General features: G+C 45.0%; 1 protein-coding gene across 1 annotated transcript in view; it reads left to right on the forward strand.

The window, feature by feature from the left end:
• Nucleotides 1-20,771, forward strand: part of KTI12 (KTI12 chromatin associated homolog) — a gene marked incomplete in the record, with an annotated part of 408,069 nt that overhangs the window by 316,976 nt on the left and 70,322 nt on the right. The window contains 2 exon segments of the mRNA XM_044077840.1: nucleotides 12,808-12,967; nucleotides 13,088-13,150. Coding sequence (XP_043933775.1) covers nucleotides 12,808-12,967; nucleotides 13,088-13,150 — 223 coding nt within the window.

A 20,771-nucleotide genomic window follows, 5' to 3' on the forward strand; every position in this document is an offset into this window, starting at 1 on the left:
TCCAGAGGATTTTTCTTTTGGGGAAACCTTGCACACCTTGAGGGAACACTTCCATTGGGAAGGCCAAGACTTTTCTGATTCCAAGAAAAGACTTAGAGAATTTCTTTTGTTACCTCAACACAGACCTCTGGTGATACCTCCTGTCTTGGACATACTTGATGTTTATTCGGAGGCTTGCCTTAATCCGTATTCCCTGCCTCCTGCCCCAGTCAAGCCTGATAGGTACTACAGAGTTCCTAACTCTCACCAATTTCTTTACAAAAGCCATAATGCTGACCCTGAAACCATTTCTCAAGGTCCCAAGGGAATGAAGGCCTCTACTGCTAAGAATCCACTACCTTCCGAAAGAGAGTCAAGATCCTTAGAAAGGTGGGGGAAAAAGGTATATACCTCGGCCACCCTAACCACGAGGGCCTTAAATTGTCAGTTCCATATGCTTAAATATCAGCAGTTTCTGTTAGCACAATTAAGAAATAAAATGTCTCAACCTGAACAACCAGATTTGAAGGAGTTGCAGGATATGATGCATAGTGCAGAACAAGTTGGTCAACACACCTTACAATGTGGCTCTGATGCCCTAGAGGCCTCAAGTAGAGCTGCTGTTACAGGATCAGTCATTCGTAGACATGCCTGGCTTAGGGAACAAATCTTGCCTGATCATGTGAAAGCAAAACTACTAGATGCTCCTTTACAAAAGGATGTGCTATTTGGTACTAATGCTGAGGAGATAAAAAGCCAAATCTATGCAATCTGTCAAAGCTTTTCTACAGGTTCAACCACCACGTTTTAGCAGAAATTGGCCTTCTAAAAACTGGTCCTTTCCAGCCACGGACAAGCCCCAAAGAGGTAGATACAGGCACACAAGGGGCAGAGGACAATCACAAGGATCATATAGAGGCAGGCAATGGCAAACTCCAGCACCAAGAGGTGGCGAAGACAGTGCACAACAATACAGGAAACAAACACAATGACTTCCTCCTTTCCATGCCAAGCAAGTCTCAGCTGGCAGCACCCTTGGGAGGAAAGCTGGCATTATTTACAAGAAATTGGCATATTGTCACAACAGACAAATGGATCCTGGACGTTATAAACAGAGGCTACAGATTTCATTTTCACACTCTTCCAAGACTGAGAGGCATGCCAAACCTGCCACACAATCAAAGGGCAGAGGCACAACTACAAATTTGAAAGCTCATAGACATGAATGCTATTCAAGAAGTACCTACTCACGAGCAAGGTCAAGGTTTTTATTCCAGGCTATTTCTGGTACGAAGGAAAGGAACCGACTGGAGACCCATTTTGGACTTATCCATCCTAAACACTTTTTACTGCACCAAAATTCAAGATACTCACATTACAGCAACTTCTTCCCATGCTGGGCAAGGAGTTTTGGCTGGTAACATTGGACCTCAAGGAGGCATACCTGCATGTCCCAATCAGACAAAGCTGCAGAAGATACCTCAGATTTCTTGCAGGTTCAATCCACTATCAATTCTCTGCATTGCCCTTTGGCTTATCTACTGCGCCCAGAGTATTCACGAAATGCCTGGCATCAGTAATTGCCTACTGCAGACTTCAAGGGATACAAATTTACCCTTATTTGGATGACTGCCTGATCCAAGCGGACAGCAAGCACATACTTCTGGAACATCTGGCTTATGTAACACGGTTACTGAATTCTCTGGGATACACAGTCAACAAAGAGAAATCCAGGCTAACACCATCTCAGAAAATAACTTTCCTGGGTGCCAACTTGGACACAAACACTCAGATGGCCTATCTTACGCCAGAAAAACAGGGGCAACTAGCTCAGTACTTCAAAATACTAGCAAATCGTACCAGGCTTACTGCAAGGAAAATCCTGCAGGCTCTGGGCTTCATGGCATCTTGCATTCTTTTAATCCCATGTGCAAAGTTGCATATGAGGAAACTTCAATGGTACCTAAAAAACCTATGGTCTCAACACAGCCACAGTTTGGAAACAATAATACCAATAATTCCATGTTTGCAAAAGGAATTTCTATGGTGGGCCCAAGCATGTCAAACAAACACAGGTCTCCCATTCTGCAAGCCTCAAGCAAATCAAGTCATCACAACAGACGCCTCAGATTACGCCTGGGGGGCGCACATGACAGACAGGTGCATTCAGGGCAAATGGTCCCAAAAGGAAAAGCACCTTCACATCAATCAAAAAGAAGTGCTAGCAGTGATAAATGCAATTACAGCTTTCAAGGACCTCCTGCATCCAGGACAATTATTGATAAGAACAGACAACACCACAGTAATGTGGTACATAAACAAACAAGGAGGAACACATTCATACCCCCTGTGCACACTAGCCATGACACTTTGGAACTTGGCTCTGGAATGGCAAATCGAACTTCAAGCACAGTACTTGCCAGGTTTGGAAAACACGCTGGCAGACAATCTAAGCAGAAATATGACAGATCCACACGAATGGAAGTTGCATCCTCAAGTGTTTACAAAGATAATCCAAGCGTGGCGAAGGCCAGACATAGATCTCTTCGCCTCCCACAGGAATCATCAATTGGAAAAGTTCTGTTCAAGGACCTTTCATCCAAAGGCCTGGAGAGTGGACGCCCTTTCATTCAGTTGGGCAGCATGGACAGTTTACGCTTTCCCACCTCTGCCTCTTCTGCCCAAAGTGCTCTTGAAAGCAAGAGCAGACAGACCGAAGATGATACTGATTGCTCCAGACTGGCCAAGACAACACTGGTACCCACTCCTGAGGAGCCTAACGCATACTCCTCCCTGGCCCCTACCTCTAATGCCTCTTCTACTGACTCAACACAGCTACAAAACTCTTCACAGTCAGTTGAAAACACTCAGTCTCACTGCATGGAAAATTCCTTAACAACACAACAGACCCTGCTCCCCAAAGAGGTGCAGGATGTCATTTTGGAGGCCAGAAGGCCATCTACTAGAAAGGCTTACTCCACAAAATGGAAACGGTTTTGCTCTTGGAATGAGAAAAAAGGCCAGGATCCTAGAAAACTAAATTTGCCTCAGGTATTACAGTGTCTAGCTGAGCTGCTGAACAGTGGACTTTCATTTTCCTCCATAAAAATCCATGCCTCAGCCATTTCTGCAGAATTCAACACTGATCCACCCTTATTCTCTCACCCACTCTTAAGACAGTTCCTCAGAGGGGCTAAGAATATAAGACCACCAAGGAAACAACCAATGCCAGCCTGGGATCTTAATTACATTCTAGAAAAATTAACATTGCCTCCCTTTGAACCAGCTGCCTCAACAGATTTGCAATATTTGTCCTGGAAAACAGCTTTCCTTCTGGCCATTACCTCAGCTCGTAGGGTTTGAACTACAAGCCCTCATGGCTGTGCAGCCCTTTCTCATCTTCCATCAGGACAGGGTTTCCCTTCGAACCAACCCGTCATTTATGCCTAAAGTGATATCCAGGGTAGCTTTAAATCAAGCCATACACTTACCTACCTTTTACCCCAATCCTCAAAACAAAGGGGAAAGGCTGCTACGCTCCTTAGACATCCATAGACAGCTACGTTATTATTTGGACAGAACAAAGCCTTTCAGGAAAACAGAACAACTCTTTGTGTCCTATGCTGTAGGAGCTCAAGGGAAGCCAGTTACCAAACAGACAATTTCAAAATGGATAGGCCACTGCATACGGTTTTGTTACTCCTATCATGGAAAATCTGTCCCTACAGGCATCAGATCTCACTCCACCAGGGCCACAGCTACCTCTACAGCCTTCCTCAGAGGAGTTCCTACCAAAGATATTTTGGAGGCAGCCATTTGGAGTTCTGTGCATACCTTCACAAAACACTACCATCTGCCTTTATATTCCAAAACTAGAGCAGGCTTTGCCACTGCTGTGTTGCAGGGCATTCTGGCTCATCCCAGTTCCACCTAGTGCCTACCACCCTGTGCGTAGCTTTGGGATTCTACCCATCTGTGATTATTGCAGCTGTATGCACGATTAACATAGTACAGTTTTGTACCTACCATAAATGTAGATGTTCGAGTGCTAATACAGCTGCAGTACAGGTTACCCTCCCTCCTTCCCCTCTTGGTATAGGCCTAACCCCTCTTCATACAACCTGATTGGGTTATCCTTCTATGGTATATTTGCTTGCAACTACTGATTTTTGATTATATTGCATTGCATATATATAAATATAATTTATGTATTGCCTTCCTTCTGAGGGCACCTGACATCTGGGGCAAGAAAGACTGAAGAAAATGGCGTCGGCTGTGTCTTATATACCCCTGCCTCACTGACGTCAGGAAAGAAAGCGACAACAACCAACGCCGGACCTAGACTTTGGAATTCGGCCGACCGAGGACCCGCCTGACGGCAGAAAACCCATCTGTGATTTACTGCAGCTGTATTAGCACTCGAACATCTACATTTATGGTAGGTACAAAACTGTACTTTTGTGGAGCTTTTATCCCCGGGTCTCCACTGAAAATGGACAAATATCCAATCGGACTATCCTGGTCAACAAATGTAAAATAAATAAATAAACAAAATTTTAGTTAGAGCTAAAATGTCTTTTAACATTTTACTAGTTAAAAATCATACACAAAATTCTATATGAACCTGACAGATGTCCGCCCATATCTGATTTACTTGCAAAATATATGCCTTGCAAAAACGTAAGATGTCCTTCTAATTCCATGTTGTGCAGTATCATAAAATGAGGGAAATTCCACCTAGGTGACCCAGATGTCCGGCCAGTATACCAAAGACTTAAGCTACTGCAAGGTATGTGCGATGTTGCACATAGAACAGCAAAGAGTCAGCCATAAAAATGACATCTGCACGTACCATCCTCAGAACTTCTGTGATGCCAGTCCAAATGACATCTTCCAGCTGTCTCTCTGATCGCTGAAAGTTCATCTTTTTTCAGATAAGTGCCACATTGGGGAATCTCCTTTATGCTTTTGCTGCTGCATGTTTGTTAGGTTAGAGGTTAATGTCATCCAAGAAAGGCAAGTGCCACTGTGAAAGACAGATTCCACACAAAGACAACCACGACCAGTGCTTTTTTTTGTCTGGGATCCGATCATGATTGGCATACATCCCTAAAACTCTCTGCAGTCGTTTGTCTGCCTTATACCTTTGAGAATCAGAGACTGAAGAGACTAGCGTTAGGTACGGAAGGTACTACTGGTTCATCTGGTGAGCTCCCAAAGAAGAAGGCGAAAAAGGTGAGGCCTGAATCTGCGGCTGCATCTCTGATCTCGAATGTCCCTCTCCAGGCCAGTGAAGTCCTGGAGGTGCGTATGGTGTCAGGTCTTCCTCCTTCAGTGGGTACTGATTCAGAAGCTGCTATGGAGGGCTCCTACAGCACTTCTGCAGAGGTCTTCCAGACATCTGTTTGGGACAGTAAGGGGGATCCATGGCTCACTCCTTCTAATGTTCCTTGCTATACCTCTCCTGATGTTTCCATTGAGGTTGTGCCGACATCCAATCTGGAGCCCAGGCCTATGGCTGCCCTTCCTTCTTGGCCTAGGGTAGACCTTCCTCTCAAGAGAAAACAAAAGCATGTGTCTCTCAGTGTAGAGTCTTCCCCAGACTTGCAAGCCTTTTCTCAAGGAATTTTGAATGCTTTCATGGCACTTAGGCCTTCCACCTTGTATCCTTCTACCTCAGCATCTCCTATTCCTCCTTCTCCATCTGCTGAACTTGAGGCCTGTGAAGAAGATGATCCATCCTCTGATAAATCCCAGGCTTACTCCACTCGAATTGATCCTCCTCTGAAGTATGCCTACCCTGAAGTCGATTCCAACGGCAGGGATTCTCCTGCAGAAGATAATTTCCTTTGGAGAACCTTTCTCCAAAATGAGGGACTACTTCAGTTGGGAAAGCTCACAGGTCTCAGAGGTTCAAAAGGGGTATTATGACCTCTTGTAAACCGACACTCCTTCAGCCATCACTCCTCTCTTGCCAGCCTTTCAAGATGCCTTTCTGGCAGCATCCTAATTCTCAATGTCCCACTCCTAAAAGGCCAGACAGGTTTTATAAGGTGCCCGAGGACAGTAGTTACCTGTATAAATGTCCTCTTGCAGACCCAGCGATGATCTCTTGGTGTGTTGACAAGACTGCCAAATTACTGCCGTCTAACAGTCCCCCCCTCCCCCCTGGATAAGGAATGTAAAATGGAGAGAATTGGAAAAAAGGTCTATACCTCTTCCACTCTGGCCTTCAGGGCAATTAATTATCAGACACATATGTCCAAATATGTTCTGGCTCTTCTTTCACAGGCCTCCAAATTAATGAATGGTTTCCCCTGACTGCAACAAAAACCCAGCTTTCCTCACTCTCTCTTGGGACTGTCTTCCCAGGTTACCAGCCATTCTATTAAGTGCAGTTATGACATAGCAGAGGTGTCTGCTAGATTAGCAGCATCTGGTTCAGTCCTCAGCAAATATTCCTAGCTGAGGTTGCAGCCTTTGCCTGAGGATTTCAAGGCAAAGATAATGGATGCACCTCTAAACACTGCCCTTTTTGGTTCTAATGCTGCAGTTCTCTTCAAATCCTTTCAGGAGAAAGGAAAAGAAATTCAGGAGCTTAAACATATTTTTATCTCCCCAGTTCCTAAATTTCATAGGAGCTACCTTTCCAGAACTAATTTTATTAGGAAGAAGACCCATACACCTTCCCAACAGTGCAAGAAGACCACATGTAGGCAGATGCCTCCTAGGTCTCCGCCATCTCTGGCTCAAAAGGACCCTTTCAAGACAAGCTAGGTAGTCTTGACTACCTGGCAACCTTCTCAGAAATCCCCCCTTCCCAGCGCCTTTCTAACTCCCTTTCAGTTTGTACAAGCATTACCACAGATAAATGGGTCCTGTCTATTGTTCTAAGAAGTTATTACATGACTCGGAAATCCAGTCCTCCCTTCATGGGAATTTCACAACCTCCAAAGGACCAGATCCACCTTTTCCCTGAAGTCATTCAAGACTTGCAGGCACTAGGAACCATACAGAAGGTTCCCGCTTTGGAAAGAGGAAAAGGTTTCTATTCCAGAATGTTCTTAGTTCCCAGGAAAGATGGCCCCTGGAGACCAATTTTAGACCTATCCCAACTCAGTTTATTCTTTCAAGTTCCTTCCTTCTGGATGCTTACCCTACAGACCCTGTTCCCTCTCTTGTTGCCCCAGGCTTACCTGGTTAGACATAAAGGATTCATACCTTCACATTCCTATCCACTCTCTATTCAGGAAATTCTTACATTCTTCTGTTGCTTTCTCTCATTATCAGTTCTGTGCTTTACCTTTTGGACTCTCTGCAGCCCCAGGGGTAGTCACAAAATGTTTGGCTCCTATCATTGCCTTGCAGACTCCGGGGATTCTCATTTACCCAATCTACTCTTACCTGGATGACCTGCTCATTCAAGCAGAATGTCCAGTCACCTTGCAACAGAATCTTCAAACCACCATCTCCTTGCTGCTCAGTCTGGGTTTCAACCTCAACTACAACAAGTCTTCCCTAACTCCTTCTCAGGACCAGGTGTTCCTGGGTTGCAGGATAAGAACAGAACTCATGATGGCCTTCCTGCCCTCTCAAAAGGTGCAGTCTCTGCAGGCTTACTTCCTTCAGTTTCCCTTACTTTCTCCGATTTCCAGGGATTTTCTAAGGATGCTAGGCTTCATGTCTTTGGTAATACCATTGACACCCCTAGCCAGATTCCACATGTGAAAATTCCATTGGTACTGAAGACATTGTGGTCCCAGCATGCTTATCCTCTAGAATTTGTCGTCCCACTTCTGCCTTACCCAAAGAAGGAATTGCATTGCTGGATTCACCAAATTTCTCACAATCCAGGACTTCCCCTGCAGCTTCTTCCACCAATACAAGAAATGTTCACAGATGCTTCAAATCTGGGGTGGGTGGCAACCCTGGGAAACCTAAAAGTCCAAGGCTTGTGGTTTCCCTCCGTCAAGGAATAAAACACATCAACATCAAAGAAATGAGGGCTCTGATCCTGGCCCTTCAAGTCATCTCTCCTTCCAGGTCCTTTGAAGCTGTTTACAGACAACACCGCGGTTCTCTGGTGTGTGAACAAATGGGGGTGTGGGGGCAAAGTAATTTGTCTACTTTATAGATTAGCAATCCATGCTTGGGAGATTGCACTTCAAGCAGAGGTAACTTTATCTGCGGTTTACATCCCATCAGCTCTAAATGTTCAGGCAGACACTGACCAGATCGTTGACACAAGCCCATGGATGGATGATCCACATGGATGTGTTTCTGGACATTCTCCACCAGTGGGGTACTCCTCAGATAGATCTGCTTGCCTCCCCTTTGAACAGACAACTTCCAAAATTCTGTGCCAGAGTTCCACATCCTCTGGTCTGGAAGATGAATGCCCTATCATTCTCCTGGAAGGGGATGTTTCTCTACGCATTCCCCCCTATTCAGAAAGTCCTCCTGAAAATACAGCAGGACAAACCAAAAATATTGTTGGTGAACCCCTTTTGGCCAAGACAGCATTGGTTCCCTCTTCTTCTGCAGTTAGCCAAGGGCAGTCATCACAGGTTACCTCACAGGATGGATCTACTCACACAAGACAAAGGATCTCTCATTCACCCACATTTAGCAATACTGAACCTGACTTTGACCTTTCTTCTGAGTCTGTGCTTTTAGTCCTGTCGAAGGCCAGGGAGCCTAATACAAGGAGATCCTACTTGTACAAATGGAAGAGGATTTCTAAGTCTTAATAAGAGACTTAGATCCATTTTCATTGGATATCCCTCTAGTCCTTTCTTACTTTTGTGAACTGCTTAAGGTTGGACTGGCTTATTCTTCAGTTAAAGCCCATTTGTTAGCCATTTCTGCATGCCTGCCTTTGTTTCCCCCCTTAGCTTTTAGATTAGAGGTCAAATTTTCTTAAAAGTCATCCTTCACATAAGACCTCCCAGGAAACCTGTTCCTCTCCCTGGAACCTACATTTTGTCTTGGGAAAACTGACCCAGACTCCCTTTGAGCCTGCTGCTTCCTCTTCCCTAAAATTCTGTACTTGGAAAACTGTTTAACTAGTAGAATATTACTTCTGCTAGGCGAGTTTTAGAACTCCAAGCTTTAATAACTTCTCAACTGTTTCCGATTTTCTATAAGAACAGGGTGTCCCTGCATACTAAGTCTTCCTTCATCCCTATGGTGGTTAATGATTTGTCCCTCAATCAGTCTATTCATATACCCACCTTTTTCCCTTCTCTTCAAAACTCCAGTGAGAGGGTGTTGCACACTTTAAATAGAAACATACAGCTTAGATTTTATCTGAGCAAGACCAAACCCATTAGAAAGGCTGAGCAACTGTTTGTTTCCTTTAACCCCAGGGCACTGGGTAAACCTGTCTCTAAACAGACTATGTTCTCTTGGATTTTAAAGGCTTTTACCTTTTGTTCTCTCTCTCAGGGGAAAAAAAAACTTTCTTCCTCTGCTAAGGCCCATTCAACTAGAGCAGTGGCCTCCTTTGTAGCCTTCTTTAAAGCTTTGGACACTGCCTCTGTTCTAGAGGCAGCTACTTGGTCCTCCGTTCATACCTTCACAAAACACTAAAAGCTGGATTCTTTTTCCAGATCAAGACCAGGATTTGCTAGAGCAATTCTGCTGGATTTGTGGAGACTTCTTGTGCTCCCCATCCCTTCTCACTCATGAGCTTTGGTATTCTCCCTCATGTTATGAATACTGCAACATGGGAATAGAAGGACATAGAATAGTTGTTTAAAATCTTATCACCATAGATGTACTTCTGTTCCACCCTCCTTTCCCCTTGGTTCATGCTCTTCCTTGAATATGTCTTTGTTTTATCCTTTTGCCTGTTATCCTTGGACTGGTGTTCTGACTGGGGCATTCAGTTCTGAGGATGGTACATGCAGACATCACTTTTATGGCTGACAGCTGTTCTATGTACAGTGTTGCATGTACCTTGCAGTAGCTTAAGTCTTTGGTATATTGGCCAGACGTTCAGGTTGCCTAGGTGGAATGTCCCTCTTGTTATGAATACTGCAACATGGAAGAGAAGGACTTCTATGGTTATGGTAAGATTTTACACAACTATTCTGTCTCACACTGAAAATCTCCTAGACATCAACTCAAACGAGCACTTTGGTAACTATGTATGCTATTCATATAGCTAAGCTGTGAAATTCCATTTTTCTAGACCTTGGACATGAGAGCAAACTTAAAACATTTCTCTATAGTCTGTTTTTGTGTGTATGCATCCCAGAACCTCTACTAACATTTGATTTTTGTTATGTATGTTGCAAAACTGTGGAGCTTTTCTTCCCTGACCTCAACAGCCTGCTTTAGATGCATGCACTTGGAAGACATTTGTACAGCAGCTACCTGATTTTCTCTCATCACCTTCTCTATAAACTGTGAACTGCGTATGATGTTTCTTCCTTTTGGACTATTGTACAATTTGGGGTCAGGTCGTATGTATGTATAAAACACATTAAAAAATATTTTCCTTGTGGAAAGGTTCCTCCAGAGGGTGGATATCTGCCAGAAAGTAGCTGAAAGGCCAGCTGCTGCTCTTGTGAAGCCTCTGACCTGCTTATTCATGAGGCAGCAAGAAAGTCCTAAAGGTTTTCCACTCTGACTGCTGATTTTCCCTCCTCAGGGCTGACCAATCAGCAGTCAGAGTGGAAATGTGGACTAGAGTTAGAGCATTTGGAAGGGACGGTTGTTATGTCTTGGGCAAGACATAATCCATATAGCCTAAAGATGACTACAGTATTGATGAATTCGAACATCTACTGTTATGGGGAAGTACAACGTGCACAACTGTACTTTCTTCTCCATTTGCATTACTTTGTAGCATGTAGTTTGCAGGCACAATATGACACATAGAGACAAAATTCTAATAGTTTATTCCAATGGATCTTTTGTAGCTGATTTCTTTTCATTTACGTCCACCATACAGTTTTTCAGTGAAACCCATACAATCGAAAACCAAGTAGAATGTCTAGCTCATAGTTGATTTTATTAGTTCACATGGTGCAGGGGCAAAGTTTTCTGCATGGGGGTGTGCTTCTCCTCCTTCCCTTGAGTAGACCACATGTAGAAAAAAGTGTCCGTGATTGTCCATTCATTTAAATGATTTTAACTGTCTAGGTTTCACCGACATCTTTAAGCCTTATAACAGTTCACTAACCCAGTCCATATCCCCTTAGTATTTCTAAAAGTCCCGCATTTTTTTTTTACCAGGTTTCATAATAAGAGCACTGAATGGTTCAAATTTCATCATTTAGACATGATGTTCATACTTTCTTGTGGCTAAACTTTGTTCCATGTATACTGTTTTCTTGTAAGTAGTTTCAAAGAATTGGGAAATGGGATGCTTCCGTAATACTTTCTGCAGTCTGATTCATTGTGTTTTCTCAACTTTCAATCAGACTGTACCTCAGTGGCAGGTGCATGCATAACAGTAACAGGCAAGTATAGTGAGTTACCGCTTGGAAGAATATCACATTGATATTGTACATATTTGCAAAAGGCTGTAAAATTCTACATCATGCTATAGTTGAAATTGCTGATGTGTAACAAAAAAATGTATACAAAAGAGATAACCGACTAATTTACATTGTTTGCTAACCAGGTTAAATAAAAAGCGACATTAACTTGAAAGCCCTAGAAGGGACTGTATCTTGTAGCAGAATCAGTGAAAAAAGTGAATTATTAAAAGGTACTTCATTCCAGTAATGAAATCCTATGAGAAATGAAGGAAAGTTTCTTCAGGCAGAATTAACAAGTCTTTAAATGTGTTAAAACCCTTGTATTTTCAGAATAGTCTCATTTGCCTAGCATAATGTTGAAATTTGCACATGTTGGCTGACAGGATATGAACATAGTGGGTACAACTGCTATTTCTCTGAGATCATGAATCTCAACATTGATAGTTACTGTTTTTGAAAGTAAGTATACAAACTTATGTTGATTAGTTGACTGGAACAGCGACAAGGCACATGCCTTCAGATGACTGAGGGTTACTAATAATCCCAGTTTTTAGAAGGTCTGGCATAGCAAAGGTACTATGAGCATTCAGTTTTTTGCTTTAGGCGGGATAGGAATTTCATAGAAAATGTTCATGGAATGAATATAAATAGCATTATTACTTCATTTGGACAAAGTACTGCTAGAAAAATAGATCTACTTATGTGATCCGTCCCACCACCCCCATCATCATTATGCTTTGAAATACTGATTCATGCAGGCATCCCACATTACCTCATAACATGGCAACTGAAAGGCATGAGGCAGTATCCTCTTAATGGACGAATTCCCGTACTCTGAGAAGCAAACTAGGGAAGTTGCTGATTCTGCAGAGTAATTGTATTGGCTCCCTATTGAAATGTCAAGACTTGGATTGCTGAGGCTTGGAATACTGAATAAAGAAGACCAAAAATGTTGGAGAATAGCAAATATTAGGCATTATTCATTTCTATTTTGCAAGGTGGGGGCAAGCCTCCCTTCACCCCCAAACTTATATATACCAACTCTGAGATTGCCATACTTCAGTGAAAAGGGAGTATTCCAACACATTGCAATCTCAGAGTTAGTTTATGTAGTCCAGATTTTCAGTCATCATTTTTCTTGACTTGGCAATCTGAGTCCTGACATTGTAATTGGTTATAATTGTATGTGTAGATATTTTAATAGTGAGAAACCTGCTAGGCACCTCTGACTGTGGTCTTCAGTCATTGGTTAGGCTGTACTTTCCAAAAGGTTTTAAAATAATGAATTCCATCTCAGTCATGTATGATTACATTGCATTTACTCTCATTGCCTCAGCTTTGATGCTCTTGTCATGCGTTTCGAGTGCCCTGATTCCCGAAATCGATGGGACAACCCACTGTTTTCTATACAGAAGGAAGACTCATTACCTTTTGAAGCAATACGTGATGCACTTTTCTACAGAAAAGCACCACCACCAAATCAGTCCACACAAAGTGTAAGTTTGATTTCTGTTTCCTGACTTTTCTTATTTTACACAAGCATTACTTAGGCTAAAACATAATTTCTAAGTAACTAGATCATTACTTATAATGTTTATTTTTGTTGTTTTTAATAGCAACCACTGTCTTCAACTAATTTTCTCTACGAGTTGGACAGAGTCACGCAGGATGTGTTGACAGTAAGTCTTCTTTTGTAAGTTTATAGGCTATTTGTGTTTCTGCCTTTCTGCCACATGCCATGACTACTGAAAGTGCTTTTGCTTGTTTACAGAGTATGCAAGATGCACTTACATAATTCTTGACTTAACTGATCTTTGCCCATTAAAGTTCAGAATTTCTCTCTCTCTCTCAGTCAAAGTAGTTAAGCAAGACAGCCACAAAATAAATGGAAGGGATCGTGTTGTGTGTTGGAAGCACTTTATTTTTTTTTAACAGACTATTTTGACGGTGAGAAATCACATGTATTCATTCCTTTTAGCTGTAGAAAAAGCAAGAAATACTGTACAGTCTGAATGTTTGTATGCAGTTTGTCACAGTAAGAAAGAAAACATGCTCTTGAATGTGTAAAAAGTTCTTTAAACCTCATTGTATTGCAGATAGTAGAAACCAGAACATCTGCTGCTTATGAGAGTACCTGTTTGGTAGATTTTGGATAACCCACAGGAAAAAGACCTAGCTGCAAAAAAAGCTGGTAGATGACCAGCAGTTAAGAAAATGCCCACAAAAGTTTCACATTAACCTTAAAAAGTACTGCACACAGCCATATAAATAATTGTTCACAAGAATTCATCAGTTCTAAACGTATGTATTGTACACATTTCCAAACACTTCTCTTGAATGACGTCCAGTTTTACAACTTTTCACTACTCAGTAAGGCTTGATATACTTCCAGTTTCTTAGAGACACCATAGAGGAATTTTTAAATAAAAGTGGAACTCATCTGCATATCTCCAGGATAACAAGGTAAGAGGAAATAGACAATTCAGTCTTGAATTGTTGCTTGTACAATGCCAGCGAATATCAAGTTAGGTGAGACGAACATCACTGTACCTGACACAGTCCTAGCTTTCTGATAGATTTGGCATTTTGTAGAATATTAGCTGGTCCGGCATCAAGGAACCTCACTGATGGATTCTTGAATGATTCCATGCTTTGTACCAATCAGCATTTGGCAAAATCTTGAAGATCCATGTTTAGAAGAGGTGTCATTCTGGTGCAGGACGTAATGCCAAGCACAGGTATGTATGCCTAATCATCTGTTCCCCCTGTCCCTGAGTCTGCTGTATTTTATTATTTTTTTTATTTATTTTTTCTCCTGAAACAGTGTGTGATCCTTACTTTCATTGATAAAGCTTCTGCATTTTTTATCTATTTGTTAGTTGGACAAGCCCATTTCAGTCATTACCGTGTCCCAAAACCACATGAAGTATACACAGATAGTCATCAGCACCCACAACCCCATATTCCCAGTTCTGTACATGGGGTTGAGGTGTCGCCATCTTTGTTGATTCAGTGCCGCTTGCTTACATTCTTTGACGGTCACACTTGGCTATCGCAGGTCTTCTCTCAAATGGTCCACCCTCTATTAGCGGGGCATCCTTATCTCCTCTTGCCTTCTTTTTGTGGATTTCTTAAATCTTGTTTTCTGCACATATGACCACACCACTATAATCTGTTTTCCATGACTTTGTCTGCATTTGGGGCTGCTTTGGCTTCTGCTCTGATGTCCTCATCCCATCTGAGGCACTTGATCTCCATCATCTGTGACTTCTTTAACTGCTGCGCCCTCACTGCCCAGGTTACTGGGCCCTACAGAAGCCCTGGTACCACCATTATTTTGTGCACTTTATATTTCATATTCTTTGGCATTCTTCTTTCACGCACTACCCCTGACACTTTGACCCAGTTGGCTAAAGCACCTCGGATACTAGCTTTTGACCTCCTCATTCACACTTTCCTTTTCTTCCAGCCAAGCTACCCAGATACTCAAAGGTGTTAAACAGTTTGACAACTTTCCTTTCTACTTCAGTTTTCAGCCTCTTCCAGTTTCCCCCTTGTGTTGCTAGGACAGCTGGCTTGTCTGTCTGTTGATCTGATGTTATCCATGTCACTATTCTTCACTCTTGTGTCTTGGATCTGACATCAAATCCAAGCCGGCAACTTTTTCTTGCTAAGCTCCAGACGCTGATTCTTGGCTCGAGTTCCCGTGTGGGATAAGTAGTCTTCTTTTATTTAGTTTCTTGTCAGAAATCCTTTTATTTTTTGTAGTAGTCTTTAAAGTAGTTGTTGGTAGAGTTAGTTTAGTCCTCCCCTCCCATTTCAGTGTGCTTGACTGTGTTGGCTCCTTTTTTGTAGAGGGACCGTTATTTCTTGATTTTCCTGTCTCTTTTTGTATAAGTTCTTTTTCATAGTCCTATATATATTTTTTTATCTTTAACCAGTGATCGGAAGTAGTTGACTTCATTTTGTCTGCAACCTGTGGGTGTTTGGCTCCATATCGGATCTGACTGGCAACTTTTCAAGCATCTGCTCTGAGCTCCAAGCTCCTCCCCCTTACCCATAGCCCATCACATCTCCTCCCTTCCCTCAGATCTCGTTTGCCGCTTCGTGCTTCAGCATCATAATCTCTGTAGCTCTAAGTATTGGATGTTAGTAAGTGACTTGGGTCTAATTTTTTGCTCTTTATATTGAGTGTGTGTGATCGTTTAGTTCCCTTTACCTCCGCCTTTCACTGTTTGTTGGTTTTGTAAAAAACAAAAATAAAAGTTTTGTGGTAAAGTAGTATAGCAAAGCCTTCCCTACCCCTTAGGTGTGTGTGTTAGACTGCTGGGTGTAAAGTAGGTTGGCTGTGTGGGTTAATAGTTTGGCTGACCAGCTAAAGCATACCTTTAAAAAATGCACAGAGTGTGGCCATAAGCTTTCACCAGCTGATGGCCACACTCTGTGTGTTATTTGCGTGGGTGTTCCCCATCTCTCAGTTCAGTATAGCGTGTGCTCTGGGTTTAACCCTAGGGCCTTAAAAGAACAGAAGGCCAAACTAGTTGAAAAGGGCCTGCTACATGTTTACTCCTGGAATGCAGCGACCTCGGCTCCTCCAGCAGCTGCTCAATCCCCCCCCCCCCCCAGGCTGGGACTCAACCTCCCACTAGACCTGTTGAAGGGGAGGCTAAAGGAAAGAACAAAAGGAATAAGGACAGAGAGAAGAGACGCGATAGACCCCGCAATCGGTCTCCAGAGTGGGAGCCCTTCCCTAGCTTGCCTTCCAAAGTGTCTAGACCTACATCTCCTCGGCTCCACTCCCCGAGGTTTTCCCCAGAGCCGACGGAGCCCTTGGATCAGAGGCCTTCATCGAGGGTATCGCAGCTACCAGCCAGATCCGAGTTGGTTGCCTCCTCCCGCTCGACTCGGAATCTATCAGAGTTGGATATGGACAGGATGATGAGATTTATTCGGACCCAAATCCAAATGGGAGTCTTGCCAGGCCCTTCTCCCTCTGGAGGGGTGACCTCCATGCCTTTCTTTCATCCAATTTCTCCTTCCCTGATCTGGCCTGCGGTTTTGGGGTTTATGTATCCGAGGATCCTCAGAGCTGGGGGTTCGGTGCCGACTGTTCCTCCAACCTCGACGCCGGGGATTACCTTGAGTTCCTCTGATCAGACCACTTTGGATCCTAGCAACTCTCGAGGCTGAGGACGGGGAGTCTGATCAGAGGGAATGGAGGTGTGTTTGGCTCCGACCTTATCGGATCTGAGCCATTCCTTTGGAACCCTGGCTACTCCTCCCTCGGCCCCAATCCTCACAGTGGACCCGGGGAGAGCTTCCTTCTTGGGTGCTAAGGAGGTGCGCCCTCCATCGGCATTCAACGTGGTGGAGAGGGTTCTCTCCCAAGGATTGAGACCTCAGCCTATTTCCTTGGACTCCGCCCAGGCTCCCTTGGATTCGGCTATGACTCCCTTCAGCTTGTCCCAGGGACAGCCCGTTCTAGAGGACCCCCAGGTGGTTCCCCTGGAGGAACCCCCCCGTGGCTCACGTGCCCACTTCAGAGAGTCCCACTGAAGAGGGTCCACATAAGCAAACGTGTAAGAGGAGGCACCTGGACTTCCCCGAGTCCTTGACAGAAGACACTGACTTAGATGAAGGAGAAGGTTCCCCCCAGGTCACCTCACCAGGATGTCTCCTTTGGAAACATCATGGAGATCCTCCGCCAGAGGGGAGGTTGGTCAGCCCCAAACCTTTCTACAGATGGGTCAGTGTTCCTGGAGGCCTTTGGTACGGGCCCATCTATATCCTGGGTGTCCCCTCCTGCAGATCCCTTGATGGATGTTATCACCACGCTGGCATGGAAGGAGCCTGACACCATAAAACCAATACCAAAATGCCCAGACAGGATTCTCTCTCCACCCTCAGACAGGCCTAATACAAAAGATCCCCGGTAGATACTATGGTGGTTGCAGTAGCCACCAAGAGGGAACTGGCACAGGAGAGTCCCTCAGTCCACCCTCCAGACAAGGAGTCCAGGGTGGTGGATCAGTTTGGGAAGCGAGTGTTTTCTTCAGCGACGTTTTCCATTTGAGAGCTGAATTATTTCGCGCACACATACGACTGCAGAGAGACCTGGTCATGGAGATTGCTGAGTCGCCCCCAGACTCTGTGTTGCCAGAGGACAAGCGCCTGTTCTCCGTGAAAATGTTGACTCTCAAATCAGTATCAAACACATCCATGCATCAGCTTTCCCATGCCACGGAAGGAGTGGCGAGGGTGGCTGGGACCGGCGTAGCTATGAGGCGACACACTTGGCTCAGACTGTGTCAGTTCGTGGACCCCTTCAAGGCGTCTTTCACTAATGCTCCCTTCGATGGTTCTTCTCTTTTTGGGAAGACAGTCCAGAGCGAGAAGGACGGGAAGACTTTGTCTGCCGTCAGAGTCTGCTTCTCTAGCCCTCAAAGATCCTTTTCTAGGAATCAGAGAGGGCAAAAGAAGATGTGGTTCCAAAAATCACAGTTTTCCCGGGACTCTCATGACAACTCGTCCCCTAGAGGCAGAGGGGAACAAGACAGACCCCACCCAAGAGGCAGAGGGGGGCCGAGAAACTTTGGGTCTAGGGAGACCTTCTCCGACAGGCCCATGCAGCAGCCCTGAGGGTCGGGGGAAGATTATCATTGCACCCAACAGCTTGGGAGTCCATAACTGCAGACCGTTGGGTGCTCCAAATAATATCCAGAGGCTACACCATCCCGTTCATTACTCCTCCCGTCCAACCAAAGCGCCTCCCAGATGTTCCACCCGCTCAAAGTGAGACAGCAGCGCTAGAGATTTCCAAGCTGCTTCGCAAACGAGCCATTGAACCGGTCCCCCAGATCAGTCTGGATTAGGCGTTTACTCCAGGTTCTTTTTAGTGCCAAAAAATACGGGGGACCTCAGGCCCATTTTGGATCTGTCAACCCTGAACATGGCTGTGGCCAAGCAGAAATTCCAGATGGTCACTCTACAGTCCATTCTACCTTATCTTCAAGAATGCGACTTCTAAAGACATGCAGGTAGATGCGTGCGTGAATGTTTGTGTCTGGGTGTTGGGCTGGCAACTCGGCACCGTAAAACTCCACTTCCAATCATTAGCGGACCAGAGTTCCGCTGTGGCGACCCCTAACCGGGAAAAGCCAAATTACTTTTTTTTTTTGGACAGGACTTTTTCCTACTAGAGAGTTTCTTTCCTGGCCTTACAGGGACTATCCCAGCCCACTTTGCAGACCCCACTCACCCTGTCCCAGGTCAACCCACTCAAACTAGCCTTGAGGGGGGAGTTGCCCCACTTGGCGTTCCCCTCTCTTCCAAATCCTCCCCTGAGCCACCCTAGAGGAGGTCCCTCTGAAGAGATCATGTAAGAGGAGACACTTGGACTCCCCTGCTGAGTCCCTCACTGAGGATACAGAACTCCATGAAGGGGATGGATCCCACAGATCTCCAGCCGAGGATGTCTCTTTTGGGGACAGCTTAGAAATCTTTAAGCTTAAGGTCGGTTGGTCCCCCCCCCCCATCCTCCGAGGAGCCTGTCTTTCTGAAGGTCTTCGGGATGGGACCATCTACCTCCTGGGTTTCCCACCCTGTGACAGACTTGTAGACCTTATTGCAAGCAGGGCATGGAAGAAGCTGGTCCCCAAATGTATGGAAAAATTTCTCAGTCTCCCCACGGATAAGCAGTTTTGGTCTAAAGGCATGCCATTCGATGCAATAGTGATAGCTGCTGCCACTAAGAAAAAGCTGGCCTGAACAGAATACATCTGTCCATCCCACCAGCCATGAGTCTCGGGTGATCGACAGGCATAGAAAGTGGGTTTTTGGCTCAGCCATGTTTGGCTTCCGGCACTCCAGTATCTGGCACATTTCACCCAACTTCAAAGGGACCTGGTCAAGGAGCTCACCACGTCCGTTTCTGAGGTACTGCCTGCCAGGGAGTTAAGCTAGGTGTTCCCAAGTTATCCACGCTTTCTTCTCTGGCTAATTCTTTGATGAGGCTGATTGCCAACATGACGGAAAGAGTCTCTCAAGCGGCTGGCACAGACATCACTATTCAGCAACATGCCTGGCTGCGCCTTTGCTGATTTGCAGGAGTCTTTAAGGCGTCATTCACCAATGCCACCTTCAGTTGTTTTACCCTGTTTGGCCCTTTGGTCAACGAGACCCTTTTCCACAGTAAGCAAGAGGATAAGACTCTGTTGACCATGGAAATCGGGTTTTTCCACCCTTCAATGTTCCTTCTCCAAGATTCACCAAGGGGCTAGGAAGATGTGGTTTCGCAATTCGCAGTCGGCCTAAGATGCTCAGGATGAGCCCTCCTCCAGAGGTCAGGCTGGGTCTGCAAAATCAGGACTTGAGGGAACCCTTCTCTGAGAAGCCTCAACAACGCTTTTGAGGCTCTGCCCAAATGTCTGCCCTGGAGGCAGTGGGGGGTCATTTGTCTTTGCACCTTTTAGCCTAGGCAAGTATTTCAAAATATTGTTTTGTGCTAAACATCATTTACAGGGGTTATTCCATTCTGTCTAGTGTCATTAGCCAAGTTTTACATGAGGGTTCTTCAGTGGACTCTTGCGGTTCATTGGTCCCCCTGTGTCATCCAGTGTCAACTCCAATCTGCCTCACGCCGTTGTGCAGGCATCACTTCCTTTGGTGGAGCCAATATCCCAACCTCGTATCATGCAGATCGTTCTCACTTCCTCCTCCCAGTGCCACAGTGACCACGGACTCTTCCCTGCTGGGGTGGGGGGGCATTTTCAGAGACAGACTGTCCAAGGCACGTGGTCTGAAGCAGAGACCAAGTTGCATATGAATGTCCTGGAGATGAGGGCAGTTTTCCTCACATTGCAAGCCTTCCAGGACTGCCTTCCTCTGGGTGCCACTGCAGTTCACACCGACAACATGGCTGTTGTGTGTTACATGAACAAGCAAGGGGGCACACGTTCATATCTGCTTTGTCGCGAGGCCATGAGAGTGTGGGAATGGCCGATGGCCTTGGGGTGCTTTCTCATTGCAATGCACAGTCGCGGGGAGTCCAATGTATTGGTGGACAGGTTCAGCCGGGCAATTCTGAGTCATCACGAGTGGTCCTTGAACCCGTCAGTGGCAGAAGAGATCTTTCTTCTCTGGGGTCAGCCGAGCTGCGAGCTGTTTGCTTCCCCTCTCAACCACAAGTGCAGGTGGTATTTTGCCCTGATTCCCCCAAGCAGAAAGTCACCCAGGGATGCTCTGGTCCACAATTGGCCCCCAGGATTCCTTTATGCCTGTCCACCCCCACCCTTGCCTCTC

The sequence above is a fragment of the Protopterus annectens genome, chromosome 7.part0 (genome assembly GCF_019279795.1).
Source record: "Protopterus annectens isolate FY-2018-M chromosome 7.part0, PAN1.0, whole genome shotgun sequence".
NCBI classification, from domain to species: Eukaryota; Metazoa; Chordata; order Ceratodontiformes; family Protopteridae; genus Protopterus; species Protopterus annectens.